Below are 22,294 nucleotides of genomic sequence, written 5' to 3'. Positions count from 1 at the left end.
GAGTCGTTTCCGACTCATAGTGACCCTATGCACAACAGCCCTAAACCCTGCTCTATCCTGCGCCAACCGCACTGCCTTTGACACACCCATCCCGATTACCCCAGTCACCGAATCAATCCATCTCATAGAGGGTCTTCCCCTCCTGCGCTGTCCCTCCACCCTCCCAAGCATGATGTCCCTCTCCAAGGACCCGTCCCTCCTGGCAACATGTCCAAAGTATGTCAGACGAAGCCCCAGAATCCTTGCCTCCAAGGAGTAGCTTGGTTTAATCCTCTCCAAGATGAATCTGTTTGTTTTCCTGGCAGTCCATGGTACATTCAGTACTCTTCTCCAGCACCACAGCTCAAAAGCATCCACTCTCCTTCTGTCCTCCATAGTCATTGTCCAACTCTCTGATGCATAACAAGCGATTGCAAATACCATGGCCTGTATAAAATTTTAAAATGTTAGGCTACCTGTTTGTCTCACTTAATAGAATGCTACTTCATATGGTTTCTTAGTTTTGATAATGTCATTTTCGTCTTTCTCTTCAGGTATATGTATTTTACCAATCTTCAGGACAGATCTCCCAAAATTGAACGAGCTGCCCTGGATGGAACAGAGCGAGAAGTCCTCTTTTTTAGTGGCTTGAGTAAACCGATAGCTTTAGCCCTTGATAGCAGATTGGGCAAGCTCTTTTGGGCTGACTCAGATCTTCGGCGAATTGAAAGCAGTGATCTTTCAGGTATTCCTAAAAGGTTTCCTAGTTCTGATTTGGCAGTAAAATGATTTATCGTTCTTACATCTAATTACCTGACAGTTTTTTTGAGCCTGGCTCTTTATATATTTCTATTAATCTCTTTTTACTTCCTAATTACTCTGTTCAAATTTATTCTCTTGTTCTCTGGTCTGAATTTTAGCCTTTGTTAGTTTCCTCCTTTACATAAAATTTAGAATCTCTCTCTTTCTCATCACTCCCTCCCATTCTCTCTCCCTCTTTCTCTTCTCTCCCATTGCCCAGTGGTTAATGCTCTCAGCTACTGTTTAAAAGATTAGAGGCTCATGATTATCCACAAACACTGTGAAAGACTGATTTGCTGTTTTACATCTGAAAAATTATGAAAACCCTATGGAGCACAGAAGGAACACTGGTGACCTAGCAGAGTTAGGCTGCCATTGCAAAGGCACTTGGTTCAAGTCCAATTTGTCCTCCATGGGAGAAAATGGGCATTTTCATCCTATGGAATATACTGCCTCTGAAAACCTACTGAGATCAGTTATGGTTCTGTTCTGACTCCACCACACATAACAACAATGACTTGAAGCACACTTCTACCCTGAACATATGCAGTCATGAGTCAGATGAAATCAACAACAGCTTAGTTTTTAAATATGTACATATATGCTATTAAGAAATACTAGTAAGTATATGTATGTGTTTGAGAAACACCCAAACATGCATACCTTAAGAACAGATTACATAGGTGATGTGGTGTTAGTAAGTTGTTTTAATAATTTTTACCATAATCTTAATAATTGCTAAAATGGTCTTGTACCATTTGCAGATTTAAGAATATTTTTTGTCTGAATGAGTCACATTTTCAAAACCATTTCCTAAACAGTCCAACTCTTTCATTGTTTGAGATGCCATCTTTATTATGAGATTTTTGTGCATGTATAAGTTCCGTGATGTTATGATGAGTATATGTTCTATGACTAATTAATGACATGGGTCTGTTGACATGTTTTAGTACCACAACTGTGTAGTTTTCTTGAAGTAAATCCAGTTTGTTTATAATTAATTTTTAATACATTGCTGAATTTTATTTAATACAAAGGTTGTCTTAAAATTGACCATTCTTTTTTGGTTTTTTTCTTGTTGTGTACTATGGAATCAGATTTGACAGGCACAGGAGGAGATTGCCCCTCCTTCTCCAGCAAAGCATCTGATTGCAGTGAAAATTCACAATTCTTAAGCTATTCTTTTACTTGGATAGGAAATTTCTGTTTACCTATGTATACTTGTGACTATGTGTTATTGAGTCAGTTCGGGACGCATGACCCAGTAGAACTCTCTCATAGGATTTCTTAAGCGATAAACATTTTTTGATTTGGGTTTTTTTAATAGATTGGTAGATCTTTTTCTTTAAGTATTTAGGAAGTATTTTCTATTTTCTCTAGTTTCTAGGCTAAACTATTGCCACATTGAGATTTTATAGTTTTCTTGTATGTATGCATGTACATAAACAGAGACACATAACACAGGTTTTAAAAAATTTTATAAAAAGATTATTTGCATATTATAAGTATGTATGTAAAAATGTATTTAGTCATATTCTTTGAGTATTTCCTAAGTACAAGATTATTTTCTTACCTTCCCGTAGTGGAGTTAAACCATTTTAAGAAATTTAACATCAGTGTAAAACTTTATAGTCCATATCCTGATTTCTTTGATTATTCTAAAATTATCCTCTATAGCAATTTTCTTTTCAGTCCATAGTAATGCATTAGATTTACTTGTCATGTATATTTTATCTCTTTTTATCAAGAACAATTTCTCAGCCTTTCAGCTTTGACGTTACTGACACTTTTTGAAGAATGAAAACCAGTTACTATATGAAATATCTCTAAAATTTGGGGGTATTTTATGTCTTCCCATTACTATTAGAGTTTATGTTTCTATTTGTTAGTGACATCTTTCTAAATGAGGAAAAGAGAAGGGTTGGTTTGTTTGAGGATAATACATTTTATTAATAAGGTAAGACTGAGAAGTCTTTGGGACAATCAAAGAAAAATATTTAGTAGATGTTTAGATAAAAGGCTTGATGGTTGAAGTGAGAGGTTTTCATAGAAAAATGGGTAAATGACCCATTAATGGGGATAGAAATTGAAGTAGGTGAATGAGACAATGAAGTGACTGAAATCAACTGGACACAATGAATAAAGAGAATTAGTTGGTGAATATATGACTTACTCCCTTAAAGTTTATTGATTCTTAAAAACTTTTTTTCGCTGGCTTCCACTAAAGTTTGTATCAACGTCTTGAACTTGAACAGACCAGTTAATTTTAATTTTTTTTTTTCTTTTTCCTTTTGGTAGAGCTTGATCACCGACTATCTATTGTCTCATGCTTCGTTTCTTTATGTTGTTTGTCTGTTTTCATGTACATTATTGGGTTTTGTATGGGATTTTGCTGGTTGGTTTTTTTTTTTCACTCCCTCCCCTCACCAAACTCTGCGACACTGTAATTTCCTCCCAGGCCCCAGCCCTTTCCTCCTCTCCTTCCCTCTTTGACTATCCATACACATCTCACCGATTATCCTTTTTTTTTACAAAATGGCCTTACACAGTATGTGTTCTTTCGCACCTGAGTAAATGCACTCTGGATAATGTTCTCTAGCCTCTCCCAGGTTTGTAGTAATTTTCAAAATTGTTTTTTCTGAGTTGTGCCAGTATTCCATCATGTGAATGTACCACAATTTCTTAATCCATTCATTTGTTGATGGAGATTTGGGCTATTTCCATGTTCTTGCTACTGTGAATAATGGTGGTGTGAACATCAGTGTACAGATCTCCATTTGTGTATCAGTTCTAATGTCCTTGGAATATAGTCCTTGGGGTATATTCCAGCAGTGGAATGGATAGCTGGGTCATAAGGAATCTCGGTGTTCAGCTTTTTGAGGAAGTGCCAAACTACTTTCCAGAGTGGTTATACCATTTTACAATCCCATAAACTGTGTGTGAGAGTTCCAGTCTCTCCAAAATTTATTGTTCACTGTCCTGTTAAGCTTTCCCACTGGTACTGGAGTGAGATGATATCTCATGGTGGTTTTGATATGCATCTATCTCTCTTATTGCCGTGTGTGTTGTCCCCCACATGTCTTCCTCTGTACAAGGTCTTCCCATATCTTTTGCCTATGGGTCATCAGACTTCTTGGGGAGGCCCTGTATTCTGTAAATTTTCTTTATGAGATTCTTGTCTAGATGTCATTGTCAAATATTTTTTCCCAGTCGGTAGGTTTTCTTTTCACCTTATGGAAGAAGTTTTTGATGCACACAGGGACTTAATCTTTAGGAGGTCCCATTCATCGATGTTATCCTCTCCTGGTTATACATTTCTGGCAGTATTTGCTAGCCTCTTTATACCATAGGCTAGGCCTTCTAAGTGTCATCCCTTTTTGTCCCTTATGATCTTTATGGCTTAAGACATTACCCCTAGGTCTCTGATCTACCTTGAGTTGATTTTTGTATGGTATGAGATGTGGTTTCTGTTTCAGCTTTCTGCAGATAGACGTCCATTGCACCATTTATTGAAGAGGTTGTCATTTCCCTATTTGATAGACTTTATTTACTTGTGGAATAGCAGTTGACCGTAGATTGTTGTTGTTGATTGCTGTTGAGTCAAGCACGACTCATAGCAACTCTTTGAACAAAGACCTAATACCTTTTCATAGCTATTGTTGTTTCTCCAAGTTTATAGAGTTCCAGAGGCATGTAGTTTAGGAAGTGGATGCCACTCCTGCTTGCAAACTTGTTTTATAACTGGGAGCTCCACCAAACACTGTCCACACCGGGAAACCATCTGGTTTTTGATACCCCAATGGCACAAGGTCCAGCATCACAGCAAAATTAGGTTACTTCATACAGCACATTGACAAAGAGTGATGTACACAGTGGAAGAATGTTCCTCCAGATATAACAGCACTAGTCTCATTTAGCAGTGGCTAAGTATCATCAAGTCAAATGTGACTCAGATTAAGACCTGAACTCTGTTCTATAACTAACATCATTTCTGTACATTTATAGAGTTTAGAGAGCTTGTAGAGTTTTCAGAGGCATCTAGTTTAGAAGTAGATGGCACTCCTGCTTCCCAGCATGAGTCCTTCTGAAAGAGCATCCAAACATTGTACATGATGGGTAACCACTATGGTAGTTGACAAGACTATGGAACAGTGTGCAGCATCACAGAAATTCCAAGTTGTTCAGTACAGCAAATACACAAACAACTGCTGTGTCATTTAAAGAATAGTCATTTGAAAATTAATACATGTGGTCCAAAGGTGGCAGGCCCAAGGGCCCTGCACAATTTTAAAACCACATCCTCTAGCAGACCTCCACCCTTGGTCAAAGGTTCAAGGACACTCACTTTTGGGGGAGAAAGAGCAGTAACACACACCAAAGATGACCCATGAAACTTCCCTGACATGACCACCATCAGGATGCTAGCTAGCAGCCAACTCCCAGAGTAGAGGCTCTAGGCCCCTGGCCAGCCTGCAGACCCATCCCCTTACTAAGGGATTTTAAAGCCACACCCTCTAGCACACCATAGATAGATAGATAGATGAGTTAATATCTGGGTTCCCAATTCTGTTCCATTGGTCTCTGTTGTCATTGTACCAGTACCATATTGTTTTGGTTATTACAGCTGTATAGTAGCCTTTGAGATGAGGGAGTACTATGCCTCCCACTTAGTTTTTGTTTTCAGAATTACTTTACTTATTCTGGGTCTCTTTCCTTTTCAAATAAGCTTGCCTTTTACCTTTGTATATCTCTTTGAAAAATGAATATGATATCTGTATTGGGATTGCATTGAACATGTACATTGCTTTTGGTAAGATTGCCATTTTCGCCATATTGAATATTCCCATCCATGAAGAATGAACATTTTTCTATTTAGTTATTTATCCATTTATTTATTGTTTCTCGCAGTAGTGTGTTATATGGTTTGTTGTTGTTGTTGTTGTTGTTTTTATAAAGGTCTTTTGTGTCTCTAGTTAGGTTTATCCCAGGTACTTCATTTTGTGATTGACTATTGTCAATGATATTCCTTTCTCGGTTTCTTCTCTTTTCTTTGTTACTTTGTTATGGGTTTTCTTTGTTACTGTGGAGAAATCCCTTTGATTTTTGTACATTGATCTTCTATTCTGCCACTCTACTGAATTGATCTACAAGGTTTAATAGTATTTTTGTTGAGTTCTTGGAGTTTTCTTTGTATACTATCAAATCATCTGCATATAGGGAGAGTTTTACCACCTTTTTGCTGATCTAGATGCCTCTTTTTTGGTTTGCTTACACATTTCTTACACATTTTGTTTCACACTACCCTTCATCACATTGTGTTTCATATAGTTATTCCCATTCGTTATGCTTTATAAAATTAAATACTGTTGAACTCTGTCTACCATTACCTTGTCTTTGGATGCCTCTTATTTCTTTCTCTTGTCATATTTTACTAACATGTACTTCTAGTAACAATATTGAAATAGGAGTGGTGAAAGTGAGCATCTTTGAATCCTATTGTCAGGGGTAATGCCTTTAATTTTTCTCCACTGAAAATAGTGTTGGCTTTTGGTTTTTCATAAAAGGTAGATTTTTGATAAAGGATTCTGTTTTGACAGGGTTTGTTCATGTGGTTAAATTTTTAAATGACTTGTGATAAATTATTTGCCACTTTCATCTCCATCTTCAGAATTGTTGGCATATGTTGTATACTTGTTTTAAAATATCTCTTTGTGGTTATGCTTTTTTTATGCCTAAGATAATATATTTTTAATCTAACAATTACATAATAACTTGAAAATTAAAGCTTTATATGTAAAATACATATGTATTCACTTTGATGAATCATCAAAGAAATTAAAAACACCTTTCAGATTTAAAATACGTATAATTAGCATCCTAAAGACCTTGCTTCACTGTTCTTTTCCCAAAGGTAACCACTGTCATGACTTCTAACACTTGGGTTCATTTTGTTTACCATAACTTTAGTTAGATTTTAGAAAGACATATAAGTAAATTTCTGTTTAATCCACTATGAATCTGAATGCTGACTTAGGAACTGTCTTCTTATTTAGCGTGCTTTTTCATTTTTCTCCTTTCTTGCATTCAGCTTTATCCCCTTTTATTTTCTGGTATTTTTAAATGTAAGCAGATGTCTTTAATTGAATTTGAGAAATAGGAAAACATTTGTAGGTATTTGAAAGGACTGATATGAAGAAGAACAGAATGATTATGTCTTATTTTAATGAGGGTGAAGCTGTTTAAGGAGAGGAGATATGTAAATTTTAGCCTGTTGTATGAAGGAATTTTTTCACTGTCCAACCATAGCATCTGGATGCTTCTTCAGACAGGATGACTCTGTCAGAGATATTGTAGAAAGAATTCTTACTGTGGGATAAAACTTAGCCCAGGTAACTCTAAGACATTTTCTCCAAACTATTCTTAGAAGCCAGGTAGTTATTCTTCTGAGATTTCTCAGGTGTTCTTACAATGTAGGAAAGCTCTGAGCATACCCCTTCTTCTTCATTTACCCAAAATTAAAATCATCGTCACTGAGTCAGCATCATCTCATAGCTAACACTTCATTGGCTTTCAGAGATTGTAAATCACACTTGAAGGGATTATTCATGTTCCTCCTGTGGAGCAGTGAGAGGATTGGAACACTAGAAAGGCATGACCTTTGGGTTAGCAGCACTACTCCTTATGGATATCTTCACCAGAGCTCCCTATAGACACTCCTGTTTTACTCTTGTGTATTACTTTTTCTTAAGATTTAATTCAACAGTGGATCCTGCAAAACAAAAGACTTGACAATAACTGCTTTGTTTTATGCATTACTGTACTCTAGAAGAGAGCCCTGGTGGCTTAATGGTAAGAAGTTACACTTTCAACCCAAAGGCAAGTGGTTCAAAGCACCACCAGCTATTCTTTGGGAGAAGGGAGGTGGGAGTCACAGGTTGGGGAGAAATTTGCACAAAGACTCAAGCCAGGTATGCCCAAGGGACAGTAAGGGGTCTTGGGCAACTAGAGTAAAGATAGGACAGAGTCTTTCAGTACCAGATTGTGATATTTATTAACCTAATGGGTCAGCCTTTGCATAGTCAATTAAACACAGATAGACATTCCTCTGGTGCTCCCTGCTTTCAACCAAGACAGCCAAGGTCCATCTAACATTAGCTACAATGTCCCTAGCACCACAGTCTCTTCTAAACCCAGCCTGCACTTCTGACAATTCTCTGTTGATGTTCTGTTCCAGTCATTTTTGGATAATCTTCAGCAGAATCTTGCTTGTTGCATGTGATATTAATGATACTGTTTGATAATTTTCATGCTGTGTTGGACCACCTTACTTTGAAATGGAAACAAATATAAATTTCTTCCAGTCAGTAGGCCAAGTGGTTGTCCTCCAGATTTCTTGGTACAACTTGGTGAGCACATCTTGGGCAGCATCTTTTTGTTGAAATATATCATTTGGTATGCTGTCAATTCTTGGGGTCTTGTTTTTTGCCGATTCCTTTAGAGCAGCTTGAACGTCTTCCTTTATCACCACAGGCTCTTGCTCATATATTGTTTCATTAAATTTTTCTGTGTCCGCCAATTCCTTTTGGTACAATGACTCTGTATACACTTTTCCATCTTCTTTTAATACTTCCTCGATCATATAATAGTCTTCCTAAAGCATCCTTAAGTATTAAAATTGGGGGCTTGAATTTGTTCTTCAGTTCCTTCAGCTTAAGAAATGCTGAACAAATTTGTCCCTTTTGATTTTCTGACTCTAGCTATTTGCACATTTCATGTGAATACTTTGTCTTCTCGTGCTATCCTTTAAAACCTTCTGTTCAGAACTTTAATATCTTGATTTCTTCCCTTTGCTTTGGCTTCTCAGTGCTCTAATGCAATATTCAAAGTCTCTTCTGATAACCGTCTTGGTCTTTTCTTCCTCCTCTGTTTTTGTAATGACCCCTGCATTCTTCCTGGATGTGTGGACCGCAACAAACTGTGGCTAACTCTAAGAAGAATGGGAATCCCAGAACACTGGATCACGCTTATGCAAAACTTTTGACCAGGAGGCAGTCATCAAACAGAGCAAGGAAACACTACATGGTTCAAAATTGGGAAGGGTATACGCTAGGGATATGTCCTACCTCCATACATTTTCAGTCTATATGTAAAACAGATTATCCGGGAGGCTGGGCTCTATGAAGAGAAATGTGGCATCAGTAATGGAGGAAGACTCATCAACAATCTTCGTTATGCAGATGACATAACCCTGCTTACTAAAACTGAGGAAGACCTGAAGCACTTGCTGCAGAAGGTCAAAGACTGCAGCCTTAAATATGGATTGAAGCACAATGTCAAGAAAACAAAAAAGATTTTCACCACTGGACAAATTGGCAGCATTATGATACATGGTGAAGAGATTAAGATTGTTAACAGCTTTAATTTGCTTGGCTCCACAGTCAACACTCTTGATACCAGCATCCAGGAAATTAAAACACAAATTACACTGGGAAAGACTGCTCTCAGAGACCTCTCCAAAGTACTGAAGAGCAATGATGTCAGTCTGGAGACTAAGGTGTGCCTGTTATAGGCCATGGTCTTTGGAATCACTTGCTTTGTATCAGAGAGCTGGACAATGACTAGGGATGATAGAAGTAGAATTGATGCCTTTGAGGTGTTGTGTTGGAGAAGAGTATTGAATTTGCCATGGACTACTAAGAGAACAGATTCGTCCTGGAGAGGATGAGACTAGGCTGCTCCTTGGAAGCAAGGATTCAGAAGCTTCATCTGTCGTACTTTGGACATGTTGCAAGGCGAGACCAGTCCTTGGAGAGGGACATCACACTTGGGAGAGTGGAGAGAAAGTGCAGTAGAGGAAGACCCTTGATGAGATGGATTCAGAGACTGGGGTAATGGGAAAAGCTTTGTCGGAGACAATGAGATTGGCACAGGATAGAGCAGGGTTTATTCTTATTGTATATAAGGTCGCTAGGAGTTGCAGACGGCTCATCGGTTCATAACAACAATAATGGGTCAGTCAGGAGAACAAATCATTCTGTCTTGGACAGAGAGGGTGAAACTAAGTTTCTCTTCGGAGGGTAGAATTTTGAAGCTCTGTTTCACATACTTTGAGCACATGGCCAGGAAGGACCAGTTTTTGGAGAAGGACATCCTGCTCAGAAGTGTGGGAGGGACACAGGAGAGGAAGACCCCAGATGAAATGGTTTGACATGATAACTGGGGCAGTGGGAATAGGTGTGTCAGAGTCAGTGAGACTGGTTTAGACAGGGCAGGGCTGTTGTAAATAGGATCATTATGCATCATAGATGACTCGACAGCATATAACAACACAGCAGTGGGTCACAGGGAATTATAATAACAGTCAACGCTTTTAAACACATACTAAAATCTTATAAACTATACATGTGCTAAGAAGTAACTTAAGCATGGTAACTACTTTGTTAGGCGCTCCGGTGTTATTGTCCGTAAGGAGTTGCACTGCTGATCCAAAGGCTGATCTTGTCTGGTAATTCAAAACTGCCACTAGCTTCAAGGAAGAAAGATGGACGGACAGTCTCCTCCTGTATGATTTACAGCCTCTGAAAATCCACTGGAAAGGCAACTTTGTGGCAGTTCAAGAAAGAGTGGATAACCTTATGAAATGAGCTCAGAAAGGTTTTGTAACCTGCTAAAAGTCAGACAGTTTATAAGGCTCAGAGATAGGACACAGAAAAGTTGAGTAACCTGGTAAAAGTCACAGAGTTTCTAAGACTCGGAGGTAGGATTTGAACCTAGACCATCTGATTCCAAGGCTCTTACTTTTATCCTACATGTTTAACTGCATAGAGCTCACAAAATTAGTATCATGCATCCTCTCAATTATTTAAGAACTTTTATCAATCCCAGGAATAGCAAAAAAAAAAAAAAAATTAAAAAAAAAAGGTCATACTAATGGCCCAAGGGTAGAATTCTCACCTTCTACAGGAGGCTTTGGTGGTCCGTTGGATAAGGAATTGTCTGCTAACATAAAGACAGGCAGTTTGAATCTACTAATTGCTCTGAGGGAGAAAAGATGGGCATTCGCCTCTCATGTGATTTCTACTCTCTGAAAACCCTCTGAAAGGTCAGCTGTGAGTGAGTTCTGACTTGACAGTGCACAACGAGAAGGTGCACTAAAATATTTACTCTGTATTGGGCAATTATTTACACGTGCTTTTATGTCTTGTTAATAACCTAATTTATGATGTATTTATATTATCTCAGCAAGTTTTCTGGTAAAGAACTTACTATATTTTCCTTTGTTGTACTTTTACAATCTAATCTACCTATTATTCAGTATATAGTTGACTATTTGGCTTTACACATGAGTCATTTCAGTTGAATGTCTCCTTTTCCAAGGTGCCAACCGGATAGTATTAGAAGACTCCAATATTTTGCAGCCTGTGGGACTGACTGTGTTTGAAAATTGGCTATATTGGATTGATAAACAGCAGCAAATGATCGAAAAAATTGACATGACAGGTCGAGAGGGTAGAACCAAAGTCCAGGCTCGAATCGCCCAGCTCAGTGACATCCATGCAGTAAAGGAGCTAAACCTTCAAGAATACAGTAAGTGATAATCGACCACTGGAGAATTTAGATTAACTGAAAGAAATAATGATTTTACTCTTTTAGGTCTTCTTATCTCTTTATCATCAAACTTTTACTGTATCTTTAGCTTTGCCGTATTATCTTCTCATAAACCAGGAATCAGGAGAGGAAATTAAAAAATTTTCTGGGTTCAACACACACTGTTTCTAATGCTTTCCCTTGTTTTCCTTCACTGCCTTTGTGAACCACTTATATAAAGCTTTTGGGGGTTTTTCTTTCCTGTGCAATCCTGTATTTTGAGTTAAAATGGTATTTATTCAGAGATGAATGTAGGTATGGAATAACTAGTCTTAAAGCATAAACTAAAATTAAATTTGTAAACTTGGAGATTATTTGCTGTTGAGTTAAAATGTGTGTTGTGCAGATGATACAACCTTGCTTGCTGAAATAAGAGCTTGGGGGGAAAATAAGCTTGAATTGCTTGCTGTAGAAGAGCAGAGACAACAGCTTTCAATATGGGTTACATCTCAACATCAGGAAGACAAAAATCCTCACTACTGGACAAAGGTACAACATCATGCTAGATGGAGAAAAAAAAGACTGAAATTGTCAGTGATTTCATCAAACTTGAATTCCCAGTCACTGCCCTTGCTACCAGCAGTCAAGAGAACAGGACACATTCTCCAGGACCTCTCCAGATACTTAACAGCTGTAGTGTCAGTCTGATGTCAGTCACTTGCTGTGCATCACAGAACAGTTATAAAGATGACAGAAGAAGAATTGAGGTGTGATGTTGGAAAAAAGTACTGAATATCCCATGGACTATCGAAAAAATAAACAGATAAGTGTTAGAGAAGAGGCAGCTAGAGTGCTTTTAGGAGTCAAGAGTGACAAAGTGTCATGTCAGATACTTCAGGCAAGTTGATAGGAGAGGCTATTCCTTGGAAAGGGATGTCATTTTTGGAAAGGTGATGGTCAATGGAAGAGGAGAAGACCCTCAATGAGATGTATTGACACAGTGACTGCTGCAGTGGACTCAAGTGTGTCAGAGATGATGAGGATAGCATAGGAAACTTCAGGGCTCAGATGTGTTGTTCATAGGGTCACTATAAGTTGTACTCAACAACACCTAAAAACAACCAGAACCATCAGAAGTATCCTCATAGCAATCACTCAGTACTCAGGTCTCACGTGAGAGGGCTAATGTTAACACTTACTGGAAGTCTAAAGAGAAAATTATTGAAACTCCTTAACTTCACAGTACAGTACTTTCTGATAAGAGTTGATGAAAGGAACCTAGAGAAATGACAGTGCAATTTTTTGTTCAATTTAAGTGTTCATTATATCACCACTATTCCTAGGGATGCAAGCAAATTTAGAGGTATTTGAGAATTAAAAATTTAGAATTGTTGGCATTTTAAAGTTTGACATGTGGCTTTTGCTGAACTGTTAATGAAAATAAAATAATGGCATAATACCTAGATTATTTATTCCATAGATATGTAATTATTCTGTTTCAGGAAATCTCAATAGATGCCTTAAAGAATCTCTTTTTTAAAAAATCAGCATTTAAATATAGCTTTATATTTGGAAAATCTTTTTTTGGAATTTGAAAAAGAGAATGAGATTTGTTTATAAAAAATGTCAAGGAATTAAAAAAGTGAGAAACACTGGTTTTAAGTTGTATAATCTCATATCGATAGTTCCTTCTTTAAAACTTGTAGTAATTTATATCTGCTCATTTGAAGATAGTGGACTCTTTGCATCTCATCAACACAAAAATAAAGCAAGATTAATGTTTTTTGTGAGAGCTTGGTGGTTTCATTCAATGATAGCAATATTCTGGTAATTAATATTAAGGTACTTTTATAGGAGTTGAAAATTCATAGCAACGATTTTATTAAATACAATTTATTAAACAAATTATGGTGGTTTATTTAGTCAACCAAAATAAGAGAAAATGTGACATTTGTAGCATTGGAAATTGTCTTTTAAAGCCTGATCAAACGAATAAGTAGAATAATATCCAGATGTCGGTATTCTCCCCATATGCTTGAATCAATAATTCAAAGTCTCTCATTAGCTTTACTTACAAAAATGAGTCTGTAAAGAGCCTAAAAATGTCACAAATATATGTTTAACTTGTTAACTATTCTTTCTCCTACTGCTTCATAAATATAGCCATTCACTAAGCCATGGTACTTTTGGGGTTTTTTTCCTTGCTGCCCGGGATGTGCTCACCAAATTGTGCCAAGAAATCAGGAGAACGATCTCTTGGCCAACTGACTGGAAGAGGTCAATATTTGTTCCCATCCCAAAGAAGGGTGACCCATCTGAGTGTGGAAACTACAGAACAATAACATTGATTTCACATGCAAGCAAGATTCTACTGAAGATTATCCAAAAACGACTGGAACAGTACATCAACAGAGAACTGCCAGAAGTCCAGGCTGGATTTAGAAGGGGTCGTGGTACTAGGGACATTGTAGCTGATGTTAGATGCATCTTAGCTGAAAGCAGAGAATACCAGAAGAATGTCTACCTGTGTTTCATTGATTATGCAAAGGCATTTGACTGTGTGGATCATAACAAACTGTGGCTGACTCTGAGAAGAATGGGAATCCCAGAACATTTAATCGTGCTAATGCGAAACCTATACTTGGACCAGGAGGCAGTCGTCAGAACAGAGCAGGGCAACACTGCATGGTTCAGAATTGGGAAGGGTGTACGCCAGGGATGTGTCCTATCTCCATACCTTTTCAACCTGTATGCAGAGCAGATTATCCGAGAGGCTGGGCTCTATGACGAGAAGTGTGGCGTTAAGATTGGTGGAAGATCTATCAACAATCTGTGTTAAGCAGATGACACAACCCTGCTTGCTGAAACTGAGGAGGACCTCATGCACTTGCTGCGGAGGGTCAAGGACTGCAGCCTTCAGTATGGACTGAGGCTCAATGTCAAGAAGACAAAGATTCTCACCACTGGACCAGTTGGTAGCATTAGGATAGATGGCGAAGAGATTGAGATTGTTCACAGCTTCAATTTGCTCGGCTCCACGGTCAACACTCTTGGCACCAGCAGCCAGGAAATAAAAAACGTATCGCGATGGGAAAGTCTACTGTTAGGGACCTCTCTAAAGTACTCAAGAGCAACAGTGTCTCTCTGGAGACTAAGGTGCGCCTGATAACAGGCCATGGTCTTTGCAGTCACTTACTATGCATCAGAGAGTTGGACAGTGACTAGGGAGGATAGAAGGAGAATTGACACCTTTGAGCTGTGGTGCTGGAGAAGAGTATTGAATGTTCATGGACTGCCAAGAAAACAAACAGATCCATCCTGGAGAGGGTTAAACCAGGCTACTCCTTGGAGGCAAGGATGCTGGGGCTCCGTCTGACATACTTTGGACATGTTGTAAGGAGAGACAGGTCCTTGGAGAGGGGCATCATGCTTGGTAGGGTAGAGGGACAGCGTAGGAGGGGAAGACCCGCTATGAGATGGATTGGTTCAGTGACTGGGGTAATCGGGATGGGTGTGTCAGAGGCAAAGCGATTAGCACAGGATAGAGCAGGGTTTAGGGCTGTTGTACATAGGGTCGCTATGAGTCGCAAACGACTCGACGGCACACAACAACAGCAACACAATTCTTTTTTTGACATATTTCTCAGTGTAAGCTATATTATTGTTTAATATAAAACACTGTTACTTAAGTATATTAAAAACATATGGTTTTGTTACAAGTATATTGTATTATAAATATTCCCATTTTATTTTTGGTTATGTGGGGACAGTAAAAAATCATACTGTGTTGAAATAAAGTTCATCGTGGTTTTACATATGCTTTTCTTAATGATTTGTAAATAATTGTTAAGATGAATTTTTATTAGGTGGTATCCCCTTACACACAAGGTATAGTTTTGTTCTGTTGTTTTGCAGGGCAGCATCCTTGTGCTCAGGATAATGGTGGCTGTTCACATATTTGCCTTGTTAAAGGGGATGGTACTACAAGGTGCTCCTGCCCCATGCATCTGGTTCTTCTTCAAGATGAACTATCATGTGGAGGTAAACATGCTATGATTTGACATTGCAATTGCACTGTTATCTAACATGATTGGAACTTTTACTCTACTTGTTATATTGAGCTAAGTTTTGAGTTATCCTAAGAGTGAACCCTTTGTGATAGATGGGAATATATTGCCTGATAATAAAATAGATCCCCACTCTACCTCTAAGAGGGTAATTAGAAGATTAATTCTGCTTCTTAGAACTTCCTTTCACTAAAACCGAAATTCTGTGTGCTTATGTGTCATTATGAATATATTCTGTGAAAACAACACTTAACTCTGTATTCTTGACAGTATCCCCTAGTAACTTTGACAAATGACAAAATCAAATTGGCTTTGGCTCCCTTTTCATTGTTAGGGACTGTTGTTTCACAATCTTTTCCTTTTAAAAATTCTTAAGCAGTAGAAGTTCTTTCTAAGCAAGTGTTAGTTATAGTTAAAATGTCAAACTTTAAGAAGAGTAGAGAAAAGCCTAAAAATGTCACAAATGTGTATCCAGGTTGTTAGCTCTTCTTTCTCCTTTGTGCTTCATAAATGGCTGCGCTCATTAATACTCTGACAGTGGATCTAAGTTCTCACTCTTGCCTAATTCATTCTCTGAAGCATTTCTCAGTGTGTCATCTATTACCTCCTCTTGCTGATGCTCAGTGTATTTCCACCTACTTCTACTTTTATATTTTTTAATTAGTAAAAATATATTTATACTTTTTTAATTAAAAGTAATATAAGGCCATGATCTTTTGAAAGTAAAGTATAATCTACAGGAAGTTAAACGGGAAAGTCTCCTTTTGGGGTTTTTTTCTGAGCTCTCTATTTCTTGATAGGTGGTAGATGAGTATTTATAGTTCCTTTGCAGTATAAATATAAATGAGGATATATCGTACTTATAATTTTGTATTTCATTTCCTCTCAATCATTCAATAATACACCTGAATATAAACCAGTTTACTACTTCTCCAAGTTTCTATTTGTTAGTGTGACCACATTCTCTGTCCTTCAGACTTATTTGTCAGTTATCTTTTTTCATTTTTTATTGTCCTCATGAGTTTGGCAACCAATCTTGTTAACTCTAACCTCATTAATTCTGGACTTTTTTCTTTTGAGTCTGTCAGTGTTACCACTAATAAATATTATTAATAAGAGGGTTTTTAAATTATTTTTTTGTTGTTTAAACCTTTCATCCATCAGTAGTTCTCTGTCCTTTATATTCTTAAATTTAAATGCTTCTTTCCTGCTTATTTAGAAATAAAAAATCTTAACTGAATAATGATAATGGTTTATCCACTATGTTTTTCTCCACTATCTGAAAATACAGCATTCCTATCAAACTTTTGTTTTAAGCTGAAAGTGGGTTCAAATAGCAGTTCTCCAACATTTTTATCTCAAGGTATCTTTATATTTTTTAAATTATTGCGGACTCTCCAAAGAGTAATTGTTTATGTGAGTTATAGTTATTAATATTTACCATATTATAATTTAAAACCAGGAACTTTTAAAAATTAATAATAATAATAGACTCCTTACATGATTTCCTAAAAGAAACATACTAAGAAGACAGTTATACTCCAAAACTCATAAAACAAAAACACCCATTAGTGAGAATGGTAATACAACTTATATTTTTATAAATTTGTTTAATGTTGTGCTGGATTCTGATGTTTACTTCTTCATTCAGCCTGTTAATAAGTGGTTTCTGTTAAAATGTATGGAGAAAATTTGACCTCACAAAGGTATTTAATTGAAAAAAACAGAAGACTATAGTAATAATTATGGATAGTTCTCTGAGATACTATATAAATCTTGACAAGTGATACCTCTCTAAAAATTGTTACAGTATAGAATTTAAAGCCATTATCACTTAACCTTGTCATGTTTTCCTAATTAAAATCCAGTGAACTAGTTCGTATGCTGAATGTACATGAGTTTGTAACCTCAAGCTCTTTAGACATCGCTATTTTAGTAGAAAATATTTATATTTCCAATATCTGACAGGTTTCTACCTTACACAGGTTCTGGCTATTGCTTATTTGAAATTCTCCAGGTCTTCATTTTTTTACATTATTTAATGTTATATGTAGTTATATGTTACTATTTTACTATAATGTATGGAGTAGCACGAGTGGTATATCACTCACTGTTTTCAAGTAGGAACCAATTCATAGCTTGTTTGACTTAAGAAAAACCATACCAAACAACTGTCCATTGAGCTTGCCAACTTGACACAGTGCTTTTCTTCTTGAAGCCGTGGTGCTTAGATAATGCAGTAAGAGCATTCTTGAATAAGACTTGGTTTTAATTTTTTCTAAATATATCATGGGTGGCTGTGATAAAAGACAATTGAGTACTAGCATAATATGTCATTGCTTTGAGTTTTATTAACTTTCATTTTTCTTTTTTTTTAATAAGAACATTATTTGTAGATTATGTGTGAAATTGTAAATATAGTAATCTTACTTAAATTACAACATACTAGGAAAATTCTACCGTTATTCAGATTAATGAACTAAATGAAATAATGTAAATAGTTCGTGATTAGATGGCATTATAAAGTATGTACGTATTGTTTTCTATATGACAATTTTTAAATGAATAAAAAAATGTTTATAGATGTATGTGATGAATATTGTTTGTGTCCCTTTCCTCTCCACCCCTTCTTTGTTTGAAGAACCTCCAACATGTTCTCCTCAGCAGTTTACTTGTTTCACGGGAGAAATTGACTGTATCCCTGTGGCTTGGCGGTGTGATGGGTTTACAGAATGTGAAGACCACAGTGATGAGCTCAATTGTCCTGTGTGTTCAGAGTCTCAGTTCCAGTGTGCTAGTGGCCAGTGCATTGATGGTGCCCTCCGATGCAATGGAGATGCAAACTGCCAAGATAAATCAGATGAGAAGAACTGTGAAGGTATTCAGAATTTTTTAATGCCTTGATATGTAGTCCTTTTTTCATTAAGTGGTGTAAAATTATGTGCTGGTTTAACTTGACAGCAAATCTAGGATATTCCAGCCATGTTTCATTGTATTACATTTGATTATATTACATCTGTTCCACATTGTTGTTTTAATTCACTTCACATGCATAATATTTATACAGATTAATAATTTTGAAAATTGAGAGACCAAAGTATTAATTAGGTCTTTAATACATAAAAACCACTCACCTTTTCAGTTTATTCTGAATTAGTGATTTAATAACAACCTAAAATACTGGGTATTTTATAAAGTTACCAATAGCACCCTTGAGAAATTTGTTCTCTGAATAGTCAACCATATGAGTGCAAAGGGGAAGCATTTGCAGTAAAACAAAGTTAATATTGCAGGAAAGATGGATGAATGGGAATAGAGAACCTAGAGAGCAAGTGGGAAAAGAGCTGCTGTTACATTGAAGGAATTACAGACAAAATGCATATAAATTGTCAAATGGGAAACTAATTTGCTCTGCAAGTTCACCCAGACCATAATAAAATATATTCCATAAATTAAAATAATGAATAGTCTGCTCTCTCCTCCACAGTTAATGAAAAATGATCCATCAAGTTCCCAAAAACTCTTTAAGGTAGTCAACAGAATTAATAGTAAAAGGGGAAGTTTAATATGAAGAATAATAGACAGTTACCTTCTGGCTAATTTTTTTACCTTTTTTCCTTTTATCAGGAAAATTTCCATTTTTAAGTTAAATCTGAAAGTGTTATTTTTCAGAGTACCTTTTGACTGTTGCTAGAGTTTGGCTTTACGTGCTAGTTAAGTAAGACAACTATTTGTATTTCCCCCAGTGCTTTGTTTAATTGATCAGTTCCGCTGTGCCAATGGTCAGTGCATCGGAAAACACAAGAAATGTGATCATAACATGGATTGCAGTGACAAATCAGATGAACTGGATTGTTGTAAGTGAAACTGAAGTCTTTTAAATTACTCTTAATGAAGCTTTTAAAAGTACTTTTTTCCCTTTTCTGTATGTGAAGTTTATGTAAAATCAGTATTTCCTTATTAAAAAAATATGTATTCATAATAAGCTAGTTAATTATGCCGAGATTTTTATTTGTCTTGTTTTTCATAATTCATTAAAGATGATAGTTTTCTTATACATAAAATTATTCTCAGAAACATTTACTAGGACACTGTTACAAGAATAAATATCATTTTGCCACAACTACAGTTAAAAATATGTTAAACAGTTTTTTTAACTATGCAGAAGTCCTGCAAATGTCTGTACGTTAATCCATTTTTAATTGTCCCTCATTATTTCATTGACCTATCTGCAATACTTTTCAGTTACCAGAAGACGTGAAGAACTTTCTTAAAATACAGACTGAGGGTACTTGGACCAGATTTAGGGACCAATTACCAACATCCTGTAGTTTCTTCAAGATTCATAAATGAAAGACCAATGCCCTAATATGTAATTATTCTAAACTGACCCACAAATAAAAGACAATCTCTTTGTAAAGTAGAAACTAAACAGAACTTAATCACTATTGAACTGAGCCCACCATTAGCCTTTCTTTTCCTGTCTCCACCAGTTATTTCTCATTTCCTTTTCCTACTCCAACCACCAAATTGTCAACCCTCTGATTTCATCCCTACCCATCCCCACCCTTCTGCTCCCACTCCTTAACCCCTTAAGATCCCCATACATGCTTTACTAGTTATCCTTCTATTTTTATAATGAAAAAAGTATCCCAAACTGATAAGCTCAATTCTGAATGGAATTCATAAACCCAGGATAACTGGTCAGATTGGTTTGTTGTTTTTTAGATAGGACTCATTTAAATATTCTTTATCTATAATGGTTTTTCAGATGATATTTTTACAAAGTTTAAATGAGATGTTCAAACTAAAAATCTTATCATTCACTAAGTATCTACAGTTGTCTTCTAGATACTTTGCTGTGTACTGACAATAAATGAGATTTCTCAAAGCCCTCTATGATTGAGATTATATAGCAATAGAGATTTCAGAATCAGGCATAGCTGGGTTTCTAATCCTTCCTCTTAGAAAAATCAGTTGTTTTTGTTAAATCTTACTTACCTTTGAAACTAAATAATAATACTTAGCTTGGTGGTTGTGAGAAAGTTAAGGTTACTTACTTGGAGAAAGTTATTCCATGAAGTTTATGAAACCTGTTTTCTAGTAGATACTGTTATTGATAATGCAATCTCTTTTTTTTTTTTTTTAAAAAAAAAAGCTAAATTTAATTGCCATCTAGTTGGAACCAACTCATAGCTGATACTCCAGCAGGTTTTAAAAGAGTAAAACTCAACAAGAGAAAACTGATCTTCTTTCTATCTGGGAGCTGCTGGTCGATTCTGTCTGCAACACAACTCCCTATCCAGTAGGCCAAAAAGCTCCCCAATAATGTAATAAATGATATAAAAACTGCTATATAGAGAGTTTCTTTGTAGTAGAGACGTGGTGATACAATAGTTAAAACACTTGAATGCAAATAAAGAGACTGCTGGTTTGAACCCACCAGCTGCTCTTCAGAAAAAAGAGAGTTTACAGTCTGCTTCGGTAAAGCTTTTACATACAACCTTGGAAATAGATAGGCAGTTCTTTCCCATAGGGTTTCTATGGGTTTTAATGAGTATGTAGATCACAGCAAACTGTTGCTAACTCTGAGAAGACTGGGAATCCAGAACACTTGATCAGGCTTATGCGAAACCTATACTTGGACCAGGAGGCAGTCGTCAGAACAGAGCAAGGAAACACTGCATGGTTCACCATTGGGAAGGATATGCGCCCAGGATGTGTCCTGTCTCCATATCTTTCAATCTGTGTGCAGAACAGATAATCTGGGAGGCTGGGCTCTATGAGGAGAAATGTGGCATCAGGATTGGAGGTAGACTCATCAACAATCTGAGTTATGCACATGACACAACCCTTCTTGCTGAAACTGAGGAGGACCAAAAGTGCTAGCTGCAAGAAGGTCAAGGACTGCAGCCTTCAATATGGATTGAAGCTCAACATCAAGAAAACAAAAATTCTCACCACTGGACCAATTGGCAGCATCAGGATGGATGGAGAAGAGATTGAAATTGTAAACAGCTTCAGTTTGCTTGGCTTTACAATCAACACTCTTGCTACCAGCAGCCAGGAAATTAAAAGATGAATTCCATTGGGGAAAGTCTGCTGTCAGAGACCTCTCCAAAGTACTGAAGAGCAATGATGTCAGTGTGGAGGCTAAGGTGTGTCTGATAAAGGCCATGGTTTTTGCAGTTATTGCTATGCATCCGAAAGCTGGACAGTGACAATGACTAGGGAGAATAGAAGGAGAATTGATGCCTTTGAGCTCTGGTGCTGGAGAAGAATATTGAATATATCATGGAGTGCTAGGAGAACAAACAAATTCATCCTGGAGAAGGTGAAGCCAGACTGCTCCTTGGAGGCAAGGATTCTGAAGCTTCGTCTAATGTACAAGGAGGGACCAGTCCTTTGAGAGGGACATCACGCTTGGGAGGGTGAAGGGACAATACAGGAGAGGAAGACTCTCGATGAGATGGTTCAACTCAGTAATTGGGATAGTGGGAGTAGGTGTCTGGGAGACAATAAGATTGGCACAGGATAAAAGCAGGGTTTAGAGATGTTATACATAGGGTCACTATGAGTCCCAGGTGACTCAACGACACATAACAACCATAACAACAGAGTCAGTACAAAGAAGTAAGTTGTTGAATCTTTGGGAATAATCATGGTGGGGCTGATTAAGGAATGATTTACTGAGAAAGGACTAATATGGCTAGATAAATATAAAGGCAGTTAGGTTGGTTGCTTTGTAGATTTTTTTTTTTTAAATATAGGTTGTTTATTTTTCATTTCAATGAACATCTACAGAGATTTTGGGATTCCATTCATTCATTGTTGCACCCTTCTCCCCGCACAAACCCCTC

The 22,294-nt window shown here is 36.8% G+C and overlaps 1 protein-coding gene across 2 annotated transcripts in view; it reads left to right on the top strand.

Annotated features, from left to right (window-relative positions):
* The window catches only part of LRP6 (low density lipoprotein receptor-related protein 6), a 207,224-nt gene that overhangs the window by 174,620 nt on the left and 10,310 nt on the right, over positions 1-22,294 (top strand). Inside the window, exons 15-19 of one of the 2 annotated variants that reach the window (XM_006888411.1) lie at positions 534-724; positions 11,158-11,367; positions 15,283-15,408; positions 18,076-18,312; positions 19,181-19,291. In XM_006888411.1, the coding sequence (XP_006888473.1) occupies positions 534-724; positions 11,158-11,367; positions 15,283-15,408; positions 18,076-18,312; positions 19,181-19,291 (875 nt within the window). The remainder of the gene's footprint in view (positions 1-533; positions 725-11,157; positions 11,368-15,282; positions 15,409-18,075; positions 18,313-19,180; positions 19,292-22,294) is intronic. The other variant, XM_006888412.1, reaches the window with a different exon arrangement.

Source organism: Elephantulus edwardii, unplaced genomic scaffold, assembly GCF_000299155.1.
Source record: "Elephantulus edwardii isolate Elephantulus edwardi_28Jun2011 unplaced genomic scaffold, EleEdw1.0 scaffold00067, whole genome shotgun sequence".
Classification (NCBI taxonomy): Eukaryota; Metazoa; Chordata; class Mammalia; order Macroscelidea; family Macroscelididae; genus Elephantulus; species Elephantulus edwardii.
Note: the sequence above shows the minus strand (reverse complement) of the source record. Positions and strands in the feature narration are given on the sequence as shown.